The following is an 18841-nucleotide window of genomic DNA, read 5'->3' as shown; positions in this document are numbered from 1 at the left end:
GTGTAGATACAGGTTAATAGATCACATACTCATGTTGCAGTTATGGTTGTATCCAGCAGAGGGAACCACATGCATTAACATTTCCCCTCAGTTTCAAGAGATGTCGCTGATGGACAATAATGGTAGCAATTGAGATCAGGTGTGCGGGTGATTTAAGTGCTGTTGACGGTTAAAAGAGAGATTAGCTGACAAGAATCTGGTGGCCATTGATGGTTGCAATAGGCCCTGTAGGTTTATGTAATAAATACAATTATGAATCAGTGAGTGTACCGGTGGAGTCTGCTGAGGGGAGAACGGCTCATAAAAATGGCCGGAACGGAGCAAATGGAATGGAATCGATCACCTGGAAACAATGTGTTTGATGTATCTGATACCATTCCACTGATTCCACTACAGTCATTACCACGAGCCCATTCTCCCCAATTAAGGTGCCACCAACCCTCCTGTGGAGTGTACTGCAACTTCAGAATAGAAAAGTCTATTGAATGTGTGTGTATGAGAATGTGTGTATTATGTGCAATGCAATATCCGTCTATCACACAGTGAGTCCATGCAACTTATTGTGACTTCTATAAAACCCATGTAAAGTGTTGGTCCCATGTTTCATGAGCTGAAATAACAGATCCCAGAAATGTTTCTCCGTGCCAAGATAATCCATCCTCCTGACAGGTGTGGCATATCAAGAAGTTGATTAAACCACATGATCATTACACAGGTGCGCCTTGTGCTGGGGACAATAGAAAGCCGCTCTAAAATGTGCAGTTATGTCACAATACAATGCCACAGATGTCTCAAGTTTTGAGGGAGCGTGCAATTGGCATGCTGACTGCAGGAATGTCCAACAGAGCTGTAGCCAGAGAATTTAATGTTAATTTCTCTACCATAAGCCAATGTCATAACCAATGTCATTTTAGGGAAGTTGGCAGTACATCCAACCGATTTCACAACTGCAGACCACGTGTAACCACGCTAGCCTAGGACCTCCACATTCGGCTTCTTCACCTGCGGTATCGTCTGAGGGGGTGCTGAGTAAAGCCCTTTTGTGGGCAAAAAACTCACTCTGATTGGCTGGGTCTGGCTCCCCAGTGGGTGGGGCTATGCCCACCCATGGCTGTGCCCTTGCCCAGTCATGTGAAATCCATAGATCAGGGCCTACTGAATCTATTGCCCAGTCATGTGAAATCCATAGATCAGGGCCTACTGAATCTATTTCAATTGAATAATAATTGGAACTCTGTAACTCAGTAAAATCTTTGAAATTGTTGCATGTTGCGTTTAAATTGTTGTTCAGTTTACATTGCATACATAACATATATGTATTCTGTCAAAGATCTGAGCCATCTAATTTTTAGCAGAGCATTAGAAAAAATGGCTCTGATTTGGTTCTAGTGTGTGTACGCAATTCATTATCAGCCTGCCTTATTGTCAGCCTGCCTTATTATCAGCCTGCCTTATTATCAGCCTGCTTTATTGTCAGCCTGCCTTATTATCAGCCTGCCTTATTATCAGCCTGCCTTATTGTCAGCCTGCCTTATTATCAGCCTGCCTTATTATCAGCCTGCCTTATTGTCAGCCTGCCTTATTATCAGCCTGCCTTATTGTCAGCCTGCCTTATTATCAGCCTGCCATATTGTCAGCCTGCCTTATTATCAGCCTGCCTTATTGTCAGCCTGCCTTATTGTCAGCCTGCCTTATTATCAGCCTGCCTTATTGTCAGCCTGCCTTATTATCAGCCTGCCTTATTATCAACCTGCCGTATTGTCAGCCTGCCTTATTATCAGCCTGCCTTATTATCAACCTGCCTTATTGTCAGCCTGCCTTATTATCAGCCTGCCTTATTATCAGCCTGCCTTATTGTCAGCCTGCCTTATTGTCAGCCTGCCTTATTATCAACCTGCCTTATTGTCAGCCTGCCTTATTATCAGCCTGCCTTATTATCAGCCTGCCTTATTATCAACCTGCCTTATTGTCAGCCTGCCTTATTATCAGCCTGCCTTATTATCAGCCTGCCTTATTATCAACCTGCCTTATTGTCAGCCTGCCTTATTATCAGCCTGCCTTATTATCAACCTGCCGTATTGTCAGCCTGTCTTATTATCAGCCTGCCTTATTGTCAGCCTGCCTTATTATCAACCTGTCTTATTGTCAGCCTGCCTTATTATCAGCCTGCCTTATTGTCAGCCTGCCTTATTATCAGCCTGCCTTATTGTCAGCCTGCCTTATTATCAGCCTGCCTTATTATCAACCTGCCGTATTGTCAGCCTGCCTTATTATCAGCCTGCCTTATTGTCAGCCTGCCTTATTATCAGCCTGCCTTATTCTACATGCATGTCAGTTGTGGTAGTTTTGAACCACCATAATATATATTTTCAACAGAGCACACAAAGTTTGAGTGTATTTGTCTATTGGTGTGTATCCTACAGCAAGGGGTTGCTGTTGCCCAGCCATATCATCTATCAAGGGTGAGGATGGGCGGCGGTGCTTGGCGTCTGAGTGGTATGCCATGTTGACATACCTGCCATAACCTTTGTAGGGGTTGACTTTTGTCACAAATCATGTCTACTAGCAAGCACAATGAAGGCAGAGGAACACAACAGTAGCGGTTAAGCATCATTTATTCCAAAATAGAAAAGCTCTAAGGCAAACAGACAGAGAAAAGTCAACAGTAGATTAAACAAATAAAATTAAAAAACAGCAGATATGTGAGAGAGAGTGCAGCTGAGAGCCACCTGATCCCGAGCCAGAAACACTCAGCGGGGATCTAATCTCATGTCAGGTTTTCTGAATGACAGAAAATAGAAGCATAAGATTGAAAATATACAGTACATTGGTGCAGGTTTTCCCAACAATAAAAGGCCCTGAACTTTATGCAATAATATTAGAATAGAAGATGGCGCATTTTGTAAAACATTCTTAAAAAGCTATCCCTAGATCAGCCACAGTACTCCAGTCCTTCTCAAACTGAGGACCAATGTGCTGCCTGTGAGGTCAGAGGATCCCAACTGCTCTCTGCCCCTAATGCAATATGTATATGTACATTAAAAAAAAGATTAAATGCATGCAACATAACTATGGTTTTTTAGACTGTGATTGCATTTGTACTGTATCTCTGTGTTGTGGATCTGTCTGCCTAAGTACCATAATATCTATTTCAGTTCCTTGTGACCGTTGCAATAAGCATAGTATACTGAATTGTGCACTTGAAAGAGTGACATCTACGGAACTATTATAAAAAATAAATAAAAAATGACACACTGGCAAAACTGGACTTGTTTGCAGAAAATGAGGGTACTGCAAATCAAGTTTATTTCTGAATTTCAATCCCAACTGCAATTGTCAATGTAACATATTACTATGCCATTTAGCTTCCGTTGACTACTTTCCCTATAGGTACAGTGGGGAGAACAAGTATTTGATACACTGCCGATTTTGCAGGTTTTCCTACTTACAAAGCATGTAGAGGTCTGTAATTTTTTATCATAGGTACACTTCAACTGTGAGAGACGGAATCTAAAACAAAAATACAGAAAATCACATTGTATGATTTTTAAGTAATTAATTTGCATTTTATTGCATGACATAAGTATTTGATACATCAGAAAAGCAGAACTTAATATTTGGTACAGAAACCTTTGTTTGCAATTACAGAGATCATACGTTTCCTGTAGTTCTTGACCAGGTTTGCACACACTGCAGCAGGGATTTTGGCCCACTCCTCCATACAGACCTTCTCCAGATCCTTCAGGTTTCGGGGCTGTCGCTGGGCAATACGGACTTTCAGCTCCCTCCAAAGATTTTCTATTGGGTTCAGGTCTGGAGACTGGCTAGGCCACTCCAGGACCTTGAGATGCTTCTTACGGAGCCACTCCTTAGTTGCCCTGGCTGTGTGTTTCGGGTCGTTGTCATGCTGGAAGACCCAGCCACGACCCATCTTCAATGCTCTTACTGAGGGAAGGAGGTTGTTGGCCAAGATCTCGCGATCCATGGCCCCATCCATCCTCCCCTCAATACGGTGCAGTCGTCCTGTCCCCTTTGCAGAAAAGCATCCCCAAAGAATGATGTTTCCACCTCCATGCTTCACGGTTGGGATGGTGTTCTTGGGGTTGTACTCATCCTTCTTCTTCCTCCAAACACGGCGAGTGGAGTTTAGACCAAAAAGCTCTATTTTTGTCTCATCAGACCACATGACCTTCTCCCATTCCTCCTCTGGATCATCCAGATGGTCATTGGCAAACTTCAGACGGGCCTGGACATGCGCTGGCTTGAGCAGGGGGACCTTGCGTGCGCTGCAGGATTTTAATCCATGACGGCGTAGTGTGGTACTAATGGTTTTCTTTGAGACTGTGGTCCCAGCTCTCTTCAGGTCATTGACCAGGTCCTGCCGTGTAGTTCTGGGCTGATCCCTCACCTTCCCCATGATCATTGATGCCCCACGAGGTGAGATCTTGCATGGAGCCCCAGACCGAGGGTGATTGACCGTCATCTTCAACTTCTTCCATTTTCTAATAATTGCGCCAACAGTTGTTGCCTTCTCACCAAGCTGCTTGCCTATTGTCCTGTAGCCCATCCCAGCCTTGTGCAGGTCTACAATTTTATCCCTGATGTCCTTACACAGCTCTCTGGTCTTGGCCATTGTGGAGAGGTTGGAGTCTGTTTGATTGAGTGTGTGGACAGGTGTCTTTTATACAGGTAACGATTTCAAACAGGTGCAGTTAATACAGGTAATGAGTGGAGAACAGGAGGGCTTCTTAAAGAAAAACTAACAGGTCTGTGAGAGCCGGAATTCTTACTGGTTGGTAGGTGATCAAATACTTATGTCATGCAATAAAATGCAAATTAATTACTTAAAAATCATACAATGTGATTTTCTGGATTTTTGTTTTAGATTCCGTCTCTCACAGTTGAAGTGTACCTATGATAAAAAGTACAGACCTCTACATGCTTTGTAAGTAGGAAAACCTGCAAAATCGGCAGTGTATCAAATACTTGTTCTCCCCACTGTATATACACTGCCCTATGTATTTATTTGGACAGTGACACTAAAATGTTTAATTTGGCTCTATACTCCAGCGTTTTGGGATTTGAGATCAAATGTTTATATGAGGTGGGATATAAAAAGTCACCTTTTATTTGAGGGTATTTTCATACATATCTGTTTTACAGTTTAGAAGTGAATGCACTTCATGCATCTACAGAAGCACAAAGATCATGCCCCCAACACATGCTAACTTCTCACCATTACCAGTAACAGGAAGTTAGCATTTTTGGGTGGGGTATGACATTTATGCCCTTTAGCTTTCCTCACTCATTATTATTCACGATTAATTCATGATTATCCGTAATCATGGTAGCATCCACATTAACGTACCAGTGTTTATTTACAATAAAGTGACTCCAAAATGACAATACACTATTCACCATTCATTTCTCTAGGTTACCTAGTGGTTAGAGCGTTGGACTAGTAACCGAAAGGTTGCAAGTTCGAATCCCCGAGCGGACAAGGTAAAAATCTGTCATTCTGCCCCTGAACAAGGCAGTTAACCTACTGTTCCTAGGCCGTCATTGAAAATAAGAATTTGTTCTTAACTGACTTGCCTATTTAAACAAAGGTAAAATATATATTTTTTAAATTCATTTCTATTGGGCACAATATAATCCGAAACACAAACAAAACAAACTGCAAATGCATCCAACAAGTTTCTAGAGTCACAAGATTTATGTTGTCATTGTGTACAAGGAATATGGGACCAAATACCACAACATTTTTTACAAACTGTTAAAACACTATAAAGTTAATTTGTTCAAATAGTTATTCAAATGGTGGGGACTAGATACATAAAGTGCATTCACTTCTAAACTGTAAAACAGATACGTATGAAAATTCCCTCAAATAAAAAAGGTGACTTTCTGTACTGTCTCCTCATTTAAACATTTGATCTCAAATCCCAAAATGCTGGAGTATACTCAAGTGCCAAAGTAAAAGTTTGTCCAAATAAAAACATAGGTGAGTGTAGCTTCTACTAGTTAGGCTTTCTGTGCTTTTCACTATAGTTATGTCTTTACAAAAAGAACATACCGGTAACTGCCAAAATAACGGAAACTCCGACTTAATAGGGTGTAGGTCCAGAAGGAGCCGCTTCAATGTGCCGTTAAATTGATTCGACGGATGTCTGAAACTCTACTGGAGTGATGCAACGCTATTCTTCTACGAGACGTTCCATCATTTAATGTTCTATTGACGGTGGTGGAGAACGAGATTGTGGAGGCATCGCTCCATAATCTCCCATAAGTGTTCCATTTGGTAGAGATCTGGTAACTGAGACACACACACACACTTAAAAACAGCCTGTGCTCCTTTGAGACCCCTCTTTCAAAGTCACGGAGACCTCTTCTAGCCATAATAAATCAACAACTGGGCATTTTTAATACCTGAAGCATGATGGGATGTTAATGTGTTTATTAAACTCCTGAACCAGACCCTGTGTAGAACCTCCTGGTTTAAATATACTTTGTATCCCTCATTTACTTAAGTGTTTCCATTATTTTGGCAGTTAACTGTAAATAAGGCCTTTTTCGGATCGTGTTAAAAACCATTTGACATAATCACATTTTTTTCTCATTTGTCATCAATATTTAGAAAACCTAATTGGACCCTGGAAAACAGGGCCGCTAGCTTCAATAACAAAACTTTTTGTACATAAACATTCCAAACAAAACAAGAGAACACCAAACAAACAAAAAGCATACTTCTCGTGTTTGTATATAAAAATAAGCCTCTTTACTTTAATTTTCCTTAATGGGCTCTGCTGGACCTATAGGGTCTGCCTGTAAGCCATGGGCTCTGCCTGTAAGCCAGTCCTAATCAGAGTGGGCACATGTAGTCAAACACAGTCATGCAAAGTGAACAAAACCCATTAAAAGATACAACTTGAAAGTGTTGGCATCCAAAAAGAGATTTAAATCAAAAATAAGAAATCATTCACCATTTAGTAACGGAGCTTCAGAGTGTGTTTTTTAACACTTCATGATTTTTTTTTTGCTGCTTCCGTTTCTCCGTCTTTTGGAACATACAATGATATTATACAGAAAAACACTGGCTTACAAACACACAGACAACGGTAGTAAAAACGCTTTCTGATATCAAACTCCTCACACACACAAGACACTCCGTTCATTAAAGGGACATCGGGAGTGATCCCGTATGTCCAGTGGTTGTGCTCTGTGTAAACCGATCGAGAGAGCGTATACTTACGTGTAACGCGCATTTGTGTACTTGCGATGCAATACCAGTCTATCTACAGTACATACATAATCTGAGCCATCCTATTTTTAGCAGAGCATCAAAAATGGCTCTGATTTGGTTCTAGTGTGTGTTGCAATTCATTATCAGCCCGCCTTATTCATTATCATCCCGTCTTATTCATTATCAGCCCGCCTTATTCATTATCAGCCCGCCTTATTCATTATCAGCCCGCCTTATTCATTATCAGCCCGTCTTATTCATTATCAGCCCGCCTTATTCATTATCAACCCGTCTTATTCATTATCAGCCCGCCTTATTCATTATCAGCCCGCCTTATTCATTATCAACCCGTCTTATTCATTATCAGCCCGCCTTATTCATTATCAGCCCGCCTTATTCATTATCAGCCCGTCTTATTCATTATCAGCCCGCCTTATTTATTGTTAGCCCGCCTTATTCATTATCAGCCCGCCTTATTCATTGTTAGCCCGCCTTATTCATTGTTAGCCCGCCTTATTCATTATCAGCCCGCCTTATTCATTATTAGCCCGCCTTATTCATTATCAGCCCGCCTTATTCATTATCAGCCCGCCTTATTCATTATTAGCCCGCCTTATTCATTATCAGCCCGCCTTATTCATTATCAGCCCGCCTTATTCATTATCAGCCCGCCTTATTCATTATCAGCCCGCCTTATTCATTGTTAGCCCGCCTTATTCATTGTTAGCCCGCCTTATTCATTATCAGCCCGCCTTATTCATTGTTAGCCCGCCTTATTCATTGTTAGCCCGCCTTATTCATTATCAGCCCGCCTTATTCATTATTTTACATTTACATTTAAGTCATTTAGCAGACGCTCTTATCCAGAGCGACTTACAAGTTGGTGCATTCACCTTATGATGTCCAGTGGAACAACCACTTTACAATAGTGCATCTAACTCTAAGGGGGGGGGGGGGGGGGTTAGAAGGATTACTTTATCCTATCCTAGGTATTCCTTAAAGAGGTGGGGTTTCAGGTGTCTCCGGAAGGTGGTGATTGATTCCGCTGACCTGGCGTCGTGGGGGAGTTTGTTCCACCATTGGGGTGCCAGAGCAGCGAACAGTTTTGACTGGGCTGAGCGGGAGCTGTACTTCCTCAGAGGTAGGGAGGCGAGCAGGCCAGAGGTGGATGAACGCAGTGCCCTTGTTTGGGTGTAGGGCCTGATCATTATCAGCCCGCCTTATTCATTATCAGCCCGCCTTATTCATTATCAGCCCGCATTATTCATTATCAGCCCGCCTTATTCATTGTTAGCCCGCCTTATTCATTATCAGCCCCCATTATTCATTATCAGCCCGCCTTATTCATTGTTAGCCCGCCTTATTCATTGTTAGCCCGCCTTATTCATTGTTAGCCCGCCTTATTCATTATCAGCCCGCCTTATTCATTGTTAGCCCGCCTTATTCATTGTTAGCCTACCTACATAATGTGTCAGTTGAAGGTCTTAACCACCACACACACACACATATATATATATACACACACACATATATATACATACATATTAAAACAAAGCCCACAAAGTTTGTTTTTAAGTGTGTATGTCTTCGTGTGTGTGTGTGTACAGTACGTCTGTGTCCTACTGCAGGGAGTCGCTGTTGTCCAGGCCCAGCCCAGCCATGTCGTCATCATCGTCCTCGTCCCCGCTGTCTCCTGATTCGTCCTCGCTGTGCCCGCCCATCATCACCTGCTGCACGGCCAGCGTGGCACCGTCTGAAGTCAGGCTCCGGAGACCCTCCACACTCATCATCACCGTGGTTCCTGGTGAACAGACGACCAGGAGAGGACGTCAGTGGCATCACAGGTAGCACTCATGTTTTTCTCTAGTGTCTTATTTCCACACAAAGTGAGTCCCATTGTGAAATAAGTCGCTTTAACAAGGGAGCCTTGAATTTGCCTTGTGACTTAATTCTCCTTGTGGCTATCATTTCCATTACAGTAAGCGCTTGCGCCTAGTTACCTTAAAAACAAGTATAGCCAACAGCTCTAGCAACTCTTGAAACATAGCAGTGCTTATCCAATGAGCAGTGTAGCAAGTCAGTACTTGATCGACCTGGCCCGAGTATCCTGGAAGGATATTGACCTCATCCCATCAGTAGAGGATGCCTGGTTATTCTTTAAAAGTGCCTTCCTCACCATCTTAAATAAGCATGCCCAATTCAAAAAATGTAGAACCAGGAACAGATATAGCCCTTGGTTCTCTCCAGACCTGACTGCCCTTGACCAGCACAAAAACATCCTGTGGCGTTCTGCATTAGCATCGAATAGCCCCCGTGATATGCAACTGTTCAGGGAAGTTAGGAACAAATATACACAGGCAGTTCGGAAAGCTACGGCTAGCTTTTTCAAGTAGAAATTTGCATCCTGTAGCACACATTCAAAAAAGTTATGGGACACTGTAAAGTCCATGGAGAATAAGAGCACCTCCTCCCAGCTGCCAACTGCACTGAGGCTAGGAAACACTGTCACCACCGATAAATCCACTATAATTGAGAATTTCAATAAGCATTTTTCTACGGCTGGCCATGCTTTCCACCTGGCTACCCCTACCCCGATCAACAGCCCTTCACCCCCCACAGCAACTCGCCCAAGCCTCCCCCATTTCTCCTTCACCCAAATCCAGATAGCTGATGTTCTGAAAGAGCGGCGAAATCTGGACCCTTACAAATCAGCCGGGCTAGACAATCTGGACCCTTTCTTTCTAAAATGATCTCCCAAAAATGTTGCAACCCCTATTACTAGTCTGTTCAACCTCTCTTTCGTATCATCTGAGATTCCTAAAGATTTGAAAGCTTCCGCGGTCATCCCCCTCTTCAAAGGGGGAGACACTCTAGACCCAAACTGCTACAGACCTATATCTATCCTACCCTGCCTTTCTAAGATCTTCGAAAGCCAAGTTAAATGCAAGTAAAACTAAATGCATGCTCTTCAACCGATTGCTGCCCGCACCTGCCCGCCCGCCCAGCATCACTACTCTGGACGGTTCTGACTTAGAATATGTGGACAACTACAAATACCTAGGTGTCTGGTTAGACTGTAAACTCTCCTTCCAGACTCACATTAAACATCTCCAATCCAAATTTAAATCTAGAATCAGCTTCCTACTTCGTAACAAAGCATCCTTCACTCATGCTGCCAAACATACCCTCGTAAAACTGACCATCCTACCGATCCTTGACTTCGGCGATGTCATTTACAAAATAGCCTCCAACACTCTACTCAACAAATTGGATGTAGTTTATTACAGTGCCATCCGTTTTGTCACCAAAGCCCCGTATAAGACCCACCACTGCGACATGTACTCTCTCATTGGCTGGCCCTCGCTTCATATCGTCGCCAAACCCACTGGCTCCAGGTCATCTACAAGTCTCTGTTAGGTAAAGCCCCGCCTTATCTCAGTTCACTGGTCACCATAGCAGCACCCACCCTTGGCACACGCTCCAGCAGGTATATTTCACTGGTCACCCCTAAAGCCAAATCTTCCTTTGGCCGCCTTTCCTTCCAGTTCTCTGCTGCCAATGACTGGAACGAACTGCAAAAATCACTAAAGCAGGAGACCCATTTCTCCCTCACTAGCTTTAAGCACCTGCAGTCAGAGCAGCTCACAGATCACTGCACATAGCCCATCTGTAAATAGCCCATCCAACTACCCCATCCCCATACTGTATTTATTTAGTTATCTTGCTCCTTTGCACCCCAGTATCTCTACTTGCACATTCATCTTCTGCACATTCTACCATTCCAGTGTTTAATGGCTATATTGTAATTACTTTGCCACCATGGCCTATTTATTGCCTTACCTCCCTTATTCTACCTCATTTGCACAGGCTGTATATAGTCTTGTTCTACTGTATTATTGATTATATGTTTGTTTATTCCATGTTTAACTCTGTGTTGTTGTATGTGTCGAACTGCTTTGCTTTGTCTTGGCCAGGTCACAGTTGTAAATGAGAACTTGTTCTCAACTAGCCTACCTGGTTAAATGAAGGTGAAATAATAAAAAAAATTAAGTACCATCTGGCATCTGGACCTGTTGTTGGGTCATCCCCGTGGCGATGGAGTCAGGCCAGAAGCGCTGTAGCGGCCTGTTCGGAGGAGGTTTCTTCTTGTTTTTGGGTGTCTCCGAAGAGCTGGCGTCCAGCATGGGCTGCAGGATTCGCCTCCGCGCGTTTATGAACCTGAGAGAGAAGGAGGAAAGGTTGGACCAATCACGAGAGGGGAAACAAGGGGTTTGACCAATCACTAAACTTGACACATTATTGGATTGGTTCACGCTAGGAGAGGTTGTTCTTTATGGTATTTCATAGTCTTAGGTGATAGTTCATGGTAGTGTGGCATGGATTCATGTAAATCACCAGTTGTTGACTTGGAGGAGGCTTAGGTTAGTTTGGGTAGCGATCTGCTTCTTCTCATCCTCTGTGGGGTAGGGGTGCTATAGAAATAAGACAACAGTCATTAAAGGAAAAATCCACCCAAAATCCACCCAAAACCACTAATTCCTATAATTTACAGTGTTAAATAACAATATTAAGAACAATATTTTTTGTGAACAAATGTTTCATTTTGCCGTCATAATAAGGTTGGTAGCAACAGGGAAAAATATTTGTGGAAATCTGTTGCAGCTCAAATCCACAATGAAATGCTCTCTCTATGGGCTGGCCAGCTAGCTAGCTACACACAATAATACCAAAGAACATATCAGCATGTAACGTTGCTCACAGAGTGGAGTCTGACATTTTCAAAGGCAGAAATACTTTTGAGGAGATGGGAAACGTAGCCCATGCTACGTCAATGGGTTGCGTGTGCAATCTGAACCATTCTGGGTAGGAGTGAATGGGAGTCTATTGGACACTGGGTCAAAACCCAAATATTAGCACGAATTTCATCAACAAGATGTACAACTTTACACATTTTTCCCGAGATAATTAACTTGCTATCTGTAGTATCGTGTAGCTTTGGAATCGTAACATTACGTACTTTCGAGGAAAATAGGCCCATTTTTCGACATACACTGACTTTGAGAAGGAATTGTGTCACGATTAGCTTGGCAACCGCGTGACGCAGCATGACAACGTGAACGCAATTGGTCGACAGTCTGCTGGATGGGGCATTATTCGTTCCTTCATTCATTGGATTACTATCTCTTTTCTATAATATCTCTGGCAACGGCACCATGCAATGCACCCAGGACTGAAGAGGCAGACAAAGGAGAAATGTGCTTAAATTACACATTTCTCGAGGTAGGAGTATCGCAAAAATACAATCATAGGCTCATACGAGAGAAGACATCCTACCGAGTTATGACATCGACCAGTATTGAAATCTGACATGTATGATAGACGTTTTCACCATCTAAAAGTCTTATTCCAGTGTCGTGAGAGAGACTTCGTCACAATACTACGTGATACTGGCTGGGTTTCTGCCTGCTTAAAAACGCCAATAACTCAAGCTACAAATGAAAACATGAAATGACCCAGGGGAATAGATAGAACATCACTCAGAGGTGTACAAAAACAAAATAACATTCAAAATGGGTGAACCTTTCCTTTAAGTAGTTAGTGTTTTCATCTTGTACTGCAAGCCAATCAAATCACAGAATCATTCCAGGTTGTAAACCTATAGAGTGTGCCTGTGTTCTACTCACCCCGATGTGCTGGAAGAGCCAGGAGCGCATGACGTTGGTGGCTTGTTTGGGAAGAACGCCACGCTTGTTCTTGGGTGAGCTGTCGTCGTGGTTGAAGAAACTCAGGTCCTGGTTGAGCTGCAGCTGGAGCTGAAGAGAGTTACAGTTAGGTTTCTATATTCTTTCACATTTACGCAGCATGGGAGGGGGGCTGGTCAGCGTGGGAGGGGGCCTGGTCAGCGTGGGAGGGGGGCTGGTCAGCGGGCAGTGTGGGAGGGGGGCTGGTCAGCGTGGGAGGGGGGCTGGTCAGCGTGGGAGGGGGCCTGGTCAGCGTGGGAGGGGGGCTGGTCAGCGGGCAGTGTGGGAGGGGGGCTGGTCAGCGTGGGAGGGGGGCTGGTCAGCGTGGGAGGGGGACTGGTCAGCGTGGGAGGGGGGCTGGTCAGCGTGGGAGGGGGGCTGTTCAGCGGGCAGCGTGGGAGGGGGGCTGGTCAGCGTGGGAGGGGGGCTGGTCAGCGGGCAGCGTGGGAGGGGGCTGGTCAGCGGGCAGCGTGGGCGGGGGGCTGGTCAGCGGGCAGCGTGGGAGGGGGACTGGTCAGCGTGGGAGAGGGGCTGGTCAGCGGGCAGCGTGGGAGGGGGGCTGGTCAGCGTGGGAGGGGGGCTGGTCAGCGGGCAGCGTGGGAGGGGGCTGGTCAGCGGGCAGCGTGGGAGGGGGGCTGGTCAGCGGGCTGGTCAGCGGGCAGCGTGGGAGGGGGGCTGGTCAGCGGGCAGCGTGGGAGGGGGACTGGTCAGCGTGGGAGGGGGGCTGGTCAGTGTGGGAGGGGGGCTGGTCAGCGGGCAGCGTGGGAGGGGGCTGGTCAGCGGGCAGTAAATGTCAGCCTCCAGATGTGTTTGTGTGTCTTACCTGTGTGTTCTGGATACGTATGGTCTGGGGCGAGAGGGTCTGTGACACCACCTGGCCCTGTGAGTTGACTACTGTAACTGGTTGGTAGACTGTGCCACCTGGAGGAAACACAAGGACCCAACAATGCTTTCAGACTAGTCCTTATTTATTTTCATAAACTGCTGGTACAGAAACAGACAGCTGTACGCTAAGGGCCGGTTTCCGGCACACAGATTAAGCCTCGCTCGTCCTGGACTCTCCATTGAAATATAATCCAGGACTAAATTTAATCTGTGCTCGGGAAACCGCCCCTATGATTCCTATTGAAGTGAGGGCGGTGCGGGTTGGTGTCTGAGGCTCTACCTGTGGTTGTTGTATGCCAGGGTGACATACCTGCTATAACCTGTGTGGGGTTGACTGTTGTCATGGTTACGTTGCCTTGCTGCAGGGCCGATGCTGGCACCACAATCCCCTGGGGACTGAGGGTTCCTGTGAAAGAGCTGGACGTCTGCACGACACACACACACAGAGAGGTTAAACGGAGTCTTCATGGGTCAATAGTCTGTGTATATAGCATCATGTGTGTATATAATAGGCAAGGTGTGATCTATGTTTTACGGATTCAGTGTGTGTATAGCAGTATACAAGGGTGTGTGTATTGCAGTATACAAGGGTGTGTGTATTGCAGTATACAATGGTGTGTGTATTGCAGTATACAAGGGTGTGTGTATTGCAGTATACAAGGGTGTGTGTATTGCAGTATACAAGGGTGTGTGTATTGCAGTATACAAGGGTGTGTGTATTGCAGTATACAAGGGTGTGTGTATTGTGGATTCATAATGGGTGTGTATGACGGCAGCAAAATATATCTGTATGGCAGGGTGTGTGTACCTGGATCTTGGTGGGGGAGAAACCCTGTCCAGATGTGTAGGGGCTGCCAGGTTCTCCACTCAGCAGCGTCTCGCTGTTCATCTTGGTCTTGAGACAGGAGATGTAGCGGCTGCAGAAGTCCTTACACAGGTCGCTGACCTTCTCCAGCTCCAGCAGGTGGATCCGCAGCACCTGGATGGCCTTCACCATCTAGGGGTCAAAGGTCAGGTCAGAGAGAGGAGTTATGAGAGGCCAGGACGTTTGCATTGAAAATGGCATGTGCATAGTAGTAGTCTTATAGTAAATACACAATTTATTCCACTGGTAGATACTTTAGTATAAGGCTGTTGTAATGTTTATGTGTGGCCAACTGGCTTCATCAAACAGCGCCAATGAAACAGTAGCTTACTTTCCATGTGTCATTTGCATAAATGTATGAATAGTGTCACTAGAGGTCATTGTGATGAAAAATCATTCAAAGAATATTAACAGCAAATGAGGGAGGTCACCAGATTGTCGAGATCAGGGTCCTCACTGAAGAAGGCTTTGCCCTCTTTCTCCTGGCTGCGGACAAAGTTCTCAATGTCCACGTCGAAGCTGGCTGACGTGACACAGTCTGAGCCCTGCGTAGACTGCTCACATTTCTCAAAGAGCAGGGCCAGGAGAGGAAACAAGGGATGCCTGCAACAACACACACGGACACACGAAGAGACATCACTAAATTGCCATAATTTACTTTTATATTACACGTGGTAGTGTTTACACTATATTTTCGTTAGTAGGGCACATAAAGCCCCGACAACATCTACGACTGACAGCAGCAGCATTTCCTTTTTGAAAGTAATTGAGGTGGGGGTTGACCAAAGCTTTGTCAGGGGGTCAACAGAGTCAGGGGGTGTACCGGTATATGGAAGCCTTATCTACATCCATGGGGGTCTGGGGCTCAGTGGGGGTTGGACTGGAGGCTGCATCCAAACCCTCCTCACCGTCCGCCTGCTCCACCCCCTGCATCTGGAGAGAAACGGAAGCGAGGGAGATGAGATGAATGCAGAGTGAGGAGCAATAGCAGTGGTTAGGTAACGCTCAGAACCCTGCCTCAACTACTAAATAAGCCATGAGAAGATTGGTCTTGTTGGCATTGATAATAGGTTGGAGGACTGTTTTCTCAGTACACAATGGAAGGAAATAGCCTAGCTAAATTATTCTCAAATGGGTGAATGATACAGAGGCTGTCAGTGTCTCTTTGGACAGGAGTAGAATAGAAACATGAGTCGTGGCATATCATGTTTACCCATTACCGATAGCTACACCAAGCTTGTCTTTGAGCGAATTAATTCAGACACCTTCAGTGATTGGAAGCCAACGTGCTCCTCCTCTCATATTTTCACACTGCCTACCAGCAGCTAGCCAGGCTCACTTCCAAGAACATAAATCACATCTCCAGCCATGTGATTGAACCAACAATGGCTTTGATTGAGAGCAAATGTGCTGAAAAAGACTTGTTTGCTAGAGCAGGAAAACCTCAACATTGATATGTCCTCACCATTTTCTCAAATCAAAATAAAATCTTATTTGTCACATGCGCCAAATACAACAGGTGTAGGTAGACCTTACTGTGAAATGCTTACTTACAAGCCCTTAACCAACAACGCAGTTAAGAAAATAGAGTTAAGAAAATATTTAATGAATAAACTAATGTAAAATATATTTTTTTAAGTAACAATAACGAGGCTATATACAGGGGGTACCGGTACAAAGTCAATGTGCAGGGGTACAGGTTACTCAAGGTCATTTGCACATGTAGGTAGCAGTAAAGTGATTATGCATAGATAATAAACAGCGAGTAGCAGCAGTGTGAAAACAAAGGGGGGAGGGGTCAATGCAAATAGTCCGGGTGGCCATTTGATTAATTGTTCAGCAGCCTTATGGCTTGGTGTAGAAGCTGCTCATCCGTAGTTTTGGCAATACATTCTAAATAAATACTAATAAATCATTTAAGGAATTACAATACACCCAAAAACATTCAGCAGGAAAAAATTACAGTAGTTCTACTTTTTTTTTTTATCCAAACTTCAAATAAGCAACTCAAGAACTTAAAATCTTCCCTTACACCCATGCTCGTGGTTTAAGTAGGCCGCAAAACTGAGCCTCAGACTAAATGTGTCCTTCTGACCCACCTGCTGCTCTCCCTCCAGGTACTTGTCTATGGAATCCGACTGGGCAGCCATCATGTTGGCGGACCTAGAAAGACACATAGATCCACACACTGTTGAGAATTAAAAAAGGCTATTATAGTATAAATTACTCTTCATGATGAATGGAGATTATTTGAAAACAGGACAAGTTACAAAAACGGACATTTGTATTTGGTAAACAATATTGACTAATACTGCACTATGGAGACGGGTTGAGGTAAATTGCTAAACTACAGTGAAAATCTATTGAATTCTTTTTCACTCTTTGAAAGACCAAGTGCTATAAATATTTGATCCTTATTGTAGTCTAAACCATAGAAATATGAATGTTTTTAATGGCCTTAACACAATTACATTCCACTTTTATACTTGATTAATTCCCATGTTTATGAATAGAGCATGGCAATGCTGGATTGCTCTGACAGAGATTATCTACTCCCTGTAGTGCAATAACATACGCGATAATGTAGCTACCTATTTGACTGTAAGGTCTTCGTCCAACAAGAATGAAACATGAATTTACATATAAAAGGCTTAGGAAACAAAGTCTATAAGGGGAACAAAATGTATGAAGTTTATACGCTGGCATTCGAAATGTACTGCTTTGTGTAAGTCTTTGATTTATGTTCGTGTGCAAGGATACAACAATGTTGCGAATCGATGAGCATCATACATGTCTTATAATTAAACCAGGTTAATGTTTATGGTCTTAACTGATGGCACACACCTACCATGTTAAACCGATTTGCTTTTATCGCTGCCATTCTCGCAGCAACAAAGCCAACTAGCTTATTGATGGTTAGCAATAGCAAGCAATTATTGGATTAGCTTTCAATCATATGAAGGAAAGCTGTCGAGTGAGACAATTCAGTGTAGTAAAAATTCAGTTTCAGAAAACTTAACTACATTTATTGCGATGTTTACTTGTTCAGACAAGGTCGCTAAACAAAATAGCTAACGTTAGTTTATTTACGAAAGCAACTATCTAGCTAGTTAGCTTACTAGCTAATAAATTGCGAATTTTCTTTTGCCCACTAAATTACGCGATAACAGCCTCAAATGTGTACTAAATGTAATATGCATCAACTCTCTTCATGGCCACGACACCAACTGAAGAGTCCTTGTTTTAAACGTTAGTTTGCAATAGTGAAGTTAGCAGAAGCGCCATATTTACAGCGGTGTCTGAGACGGATTAGCTACCACTTTCACAGGTAGCTGCGCGAAAATACAGTAAAGTGACATAAAATGCTGCTGGATTAAAGTGTATATAAACGCGTATTTCATCCAATATGCATTGACATTGTATTAAAATATTATTACTATTCGTTAATTCATTTATAAATATTAGTTTCTAATTTTAGTTCTAAAATCTTGCCCACAAGCAAGCAAGCGACAGCTGCCTATCCCTCCCCTGTGCCACTCGCGATTCAACTGGAAGGGGTAAACTGACTGGGGCCTTGCATCTAGCTCTCGCCCTTGCTTTTTCAGAATCCTTCTTTCCCACCCCCCCTAGAACGCCGACATTTTTTTCTCGGTTAATTTCCATCTTCCTTGGCTCCGGCCATCTATTCAATGCTACATGAACTCCACTGGCCTCCCTACCTCCCGGGTTTTTGCCCTAGGCATTATTCTGTGCGGCCCAGATTGTTTGATTGATAGGGAACGGAAAAATAAGATTTTGAGTGACAGCTTACCTGAGTGCCAATCTTCGTCACACTGACAAGCGGCTGCAGCAATCGGGATCCGCAGTTGTCGTGCTGCGTCATCGCGCATGGTCACGCAGGATATTTGGCTCATGAATATTTATAGAGAGGGGGGAGGAGATGTGACGTCTGGTGTGCCTTGTTCTTGCCCCAAATATATGCATCTTTTTGTTTGATTTAACTAGGCAAGTCAGTTAAGAACAAATTCTTATTTACACTGACGGCCTATCTTGCTGGTGGAATGCCTGGCAAAATCTAAACTACTGCTGCTCTTTAATCTAGGTCAA

General features: G+C 44.0%; 1 protein-coding gene across 6 annotated transcripts; it reads right to left on the bottom strand.

Annotated features, from left to right (window-relative positions):
• Positions 1-2597: 2597 nt before the first annotated feature.
• On the bottom strand, positions 2598-18613 carry pknox1.1 (pbx/knotted 1 homeobox 1.1). 6 transcript variants are annotated; one of them, XM_071354454.1, is made up of 11 exons: positions 18546-18613; positions 16834-16922; positions 15558-15667; positions 15166-15337; positions 14678-14866; positions 14150-14294; positions 13808-13905; positions 12928-13056; positions 11639-11715; positions 11298-11461; positions 2598-9044 (listed from the first exon to the last, which is right to left on the bottom strand). In XM_071354454.1, exons 2-11 carry the CDS (start codon positions 16909-16911, stop codon positions 8863-8865), a joined length of 1344 nt encoding a protein of 447 aa, XP_071210555.1. In that variant the 5' UTR covers positions 16912-16922; positions 18546-18613; the 3' UTR covers positions 2598-8862. The 6 variants fall into 6 exon arrangements, with proteins under 6 accessions (XP_071210555.1, XP_071210557.1, XP_071210559.1 ...); XM_071354456.1 differs by having other exon boundaries at positions 16834-16897; XM_071354458.1 differs by lacking the exon at positions 18546-18613 and adding an exon at positions 18454-18486 and having other exon boundaries at positions 16834-16897.
• Positions 18614-18841: the final 228 nt, after the last annotated feature.

The sequence above is a fragment of the Salvelinus alpinus genome, chromosome 20 (genome assembly GCF_045679555.1).
Source record: "Salvelinus alpinus chromosome 20, SLU_Salpinus.1, whole genome shotgun sequence".
Taxonomy (NCBI): domain Eukaryota; kingdom Metazoa; phylum Chordata; class Actinopteri; order Salmoniformes; family Salmonidae; genus Salvelinus; species Salvelinus alpinus.
This window is presented reverse-complemented; position numbering and strand designations above follow the sequence as displayed.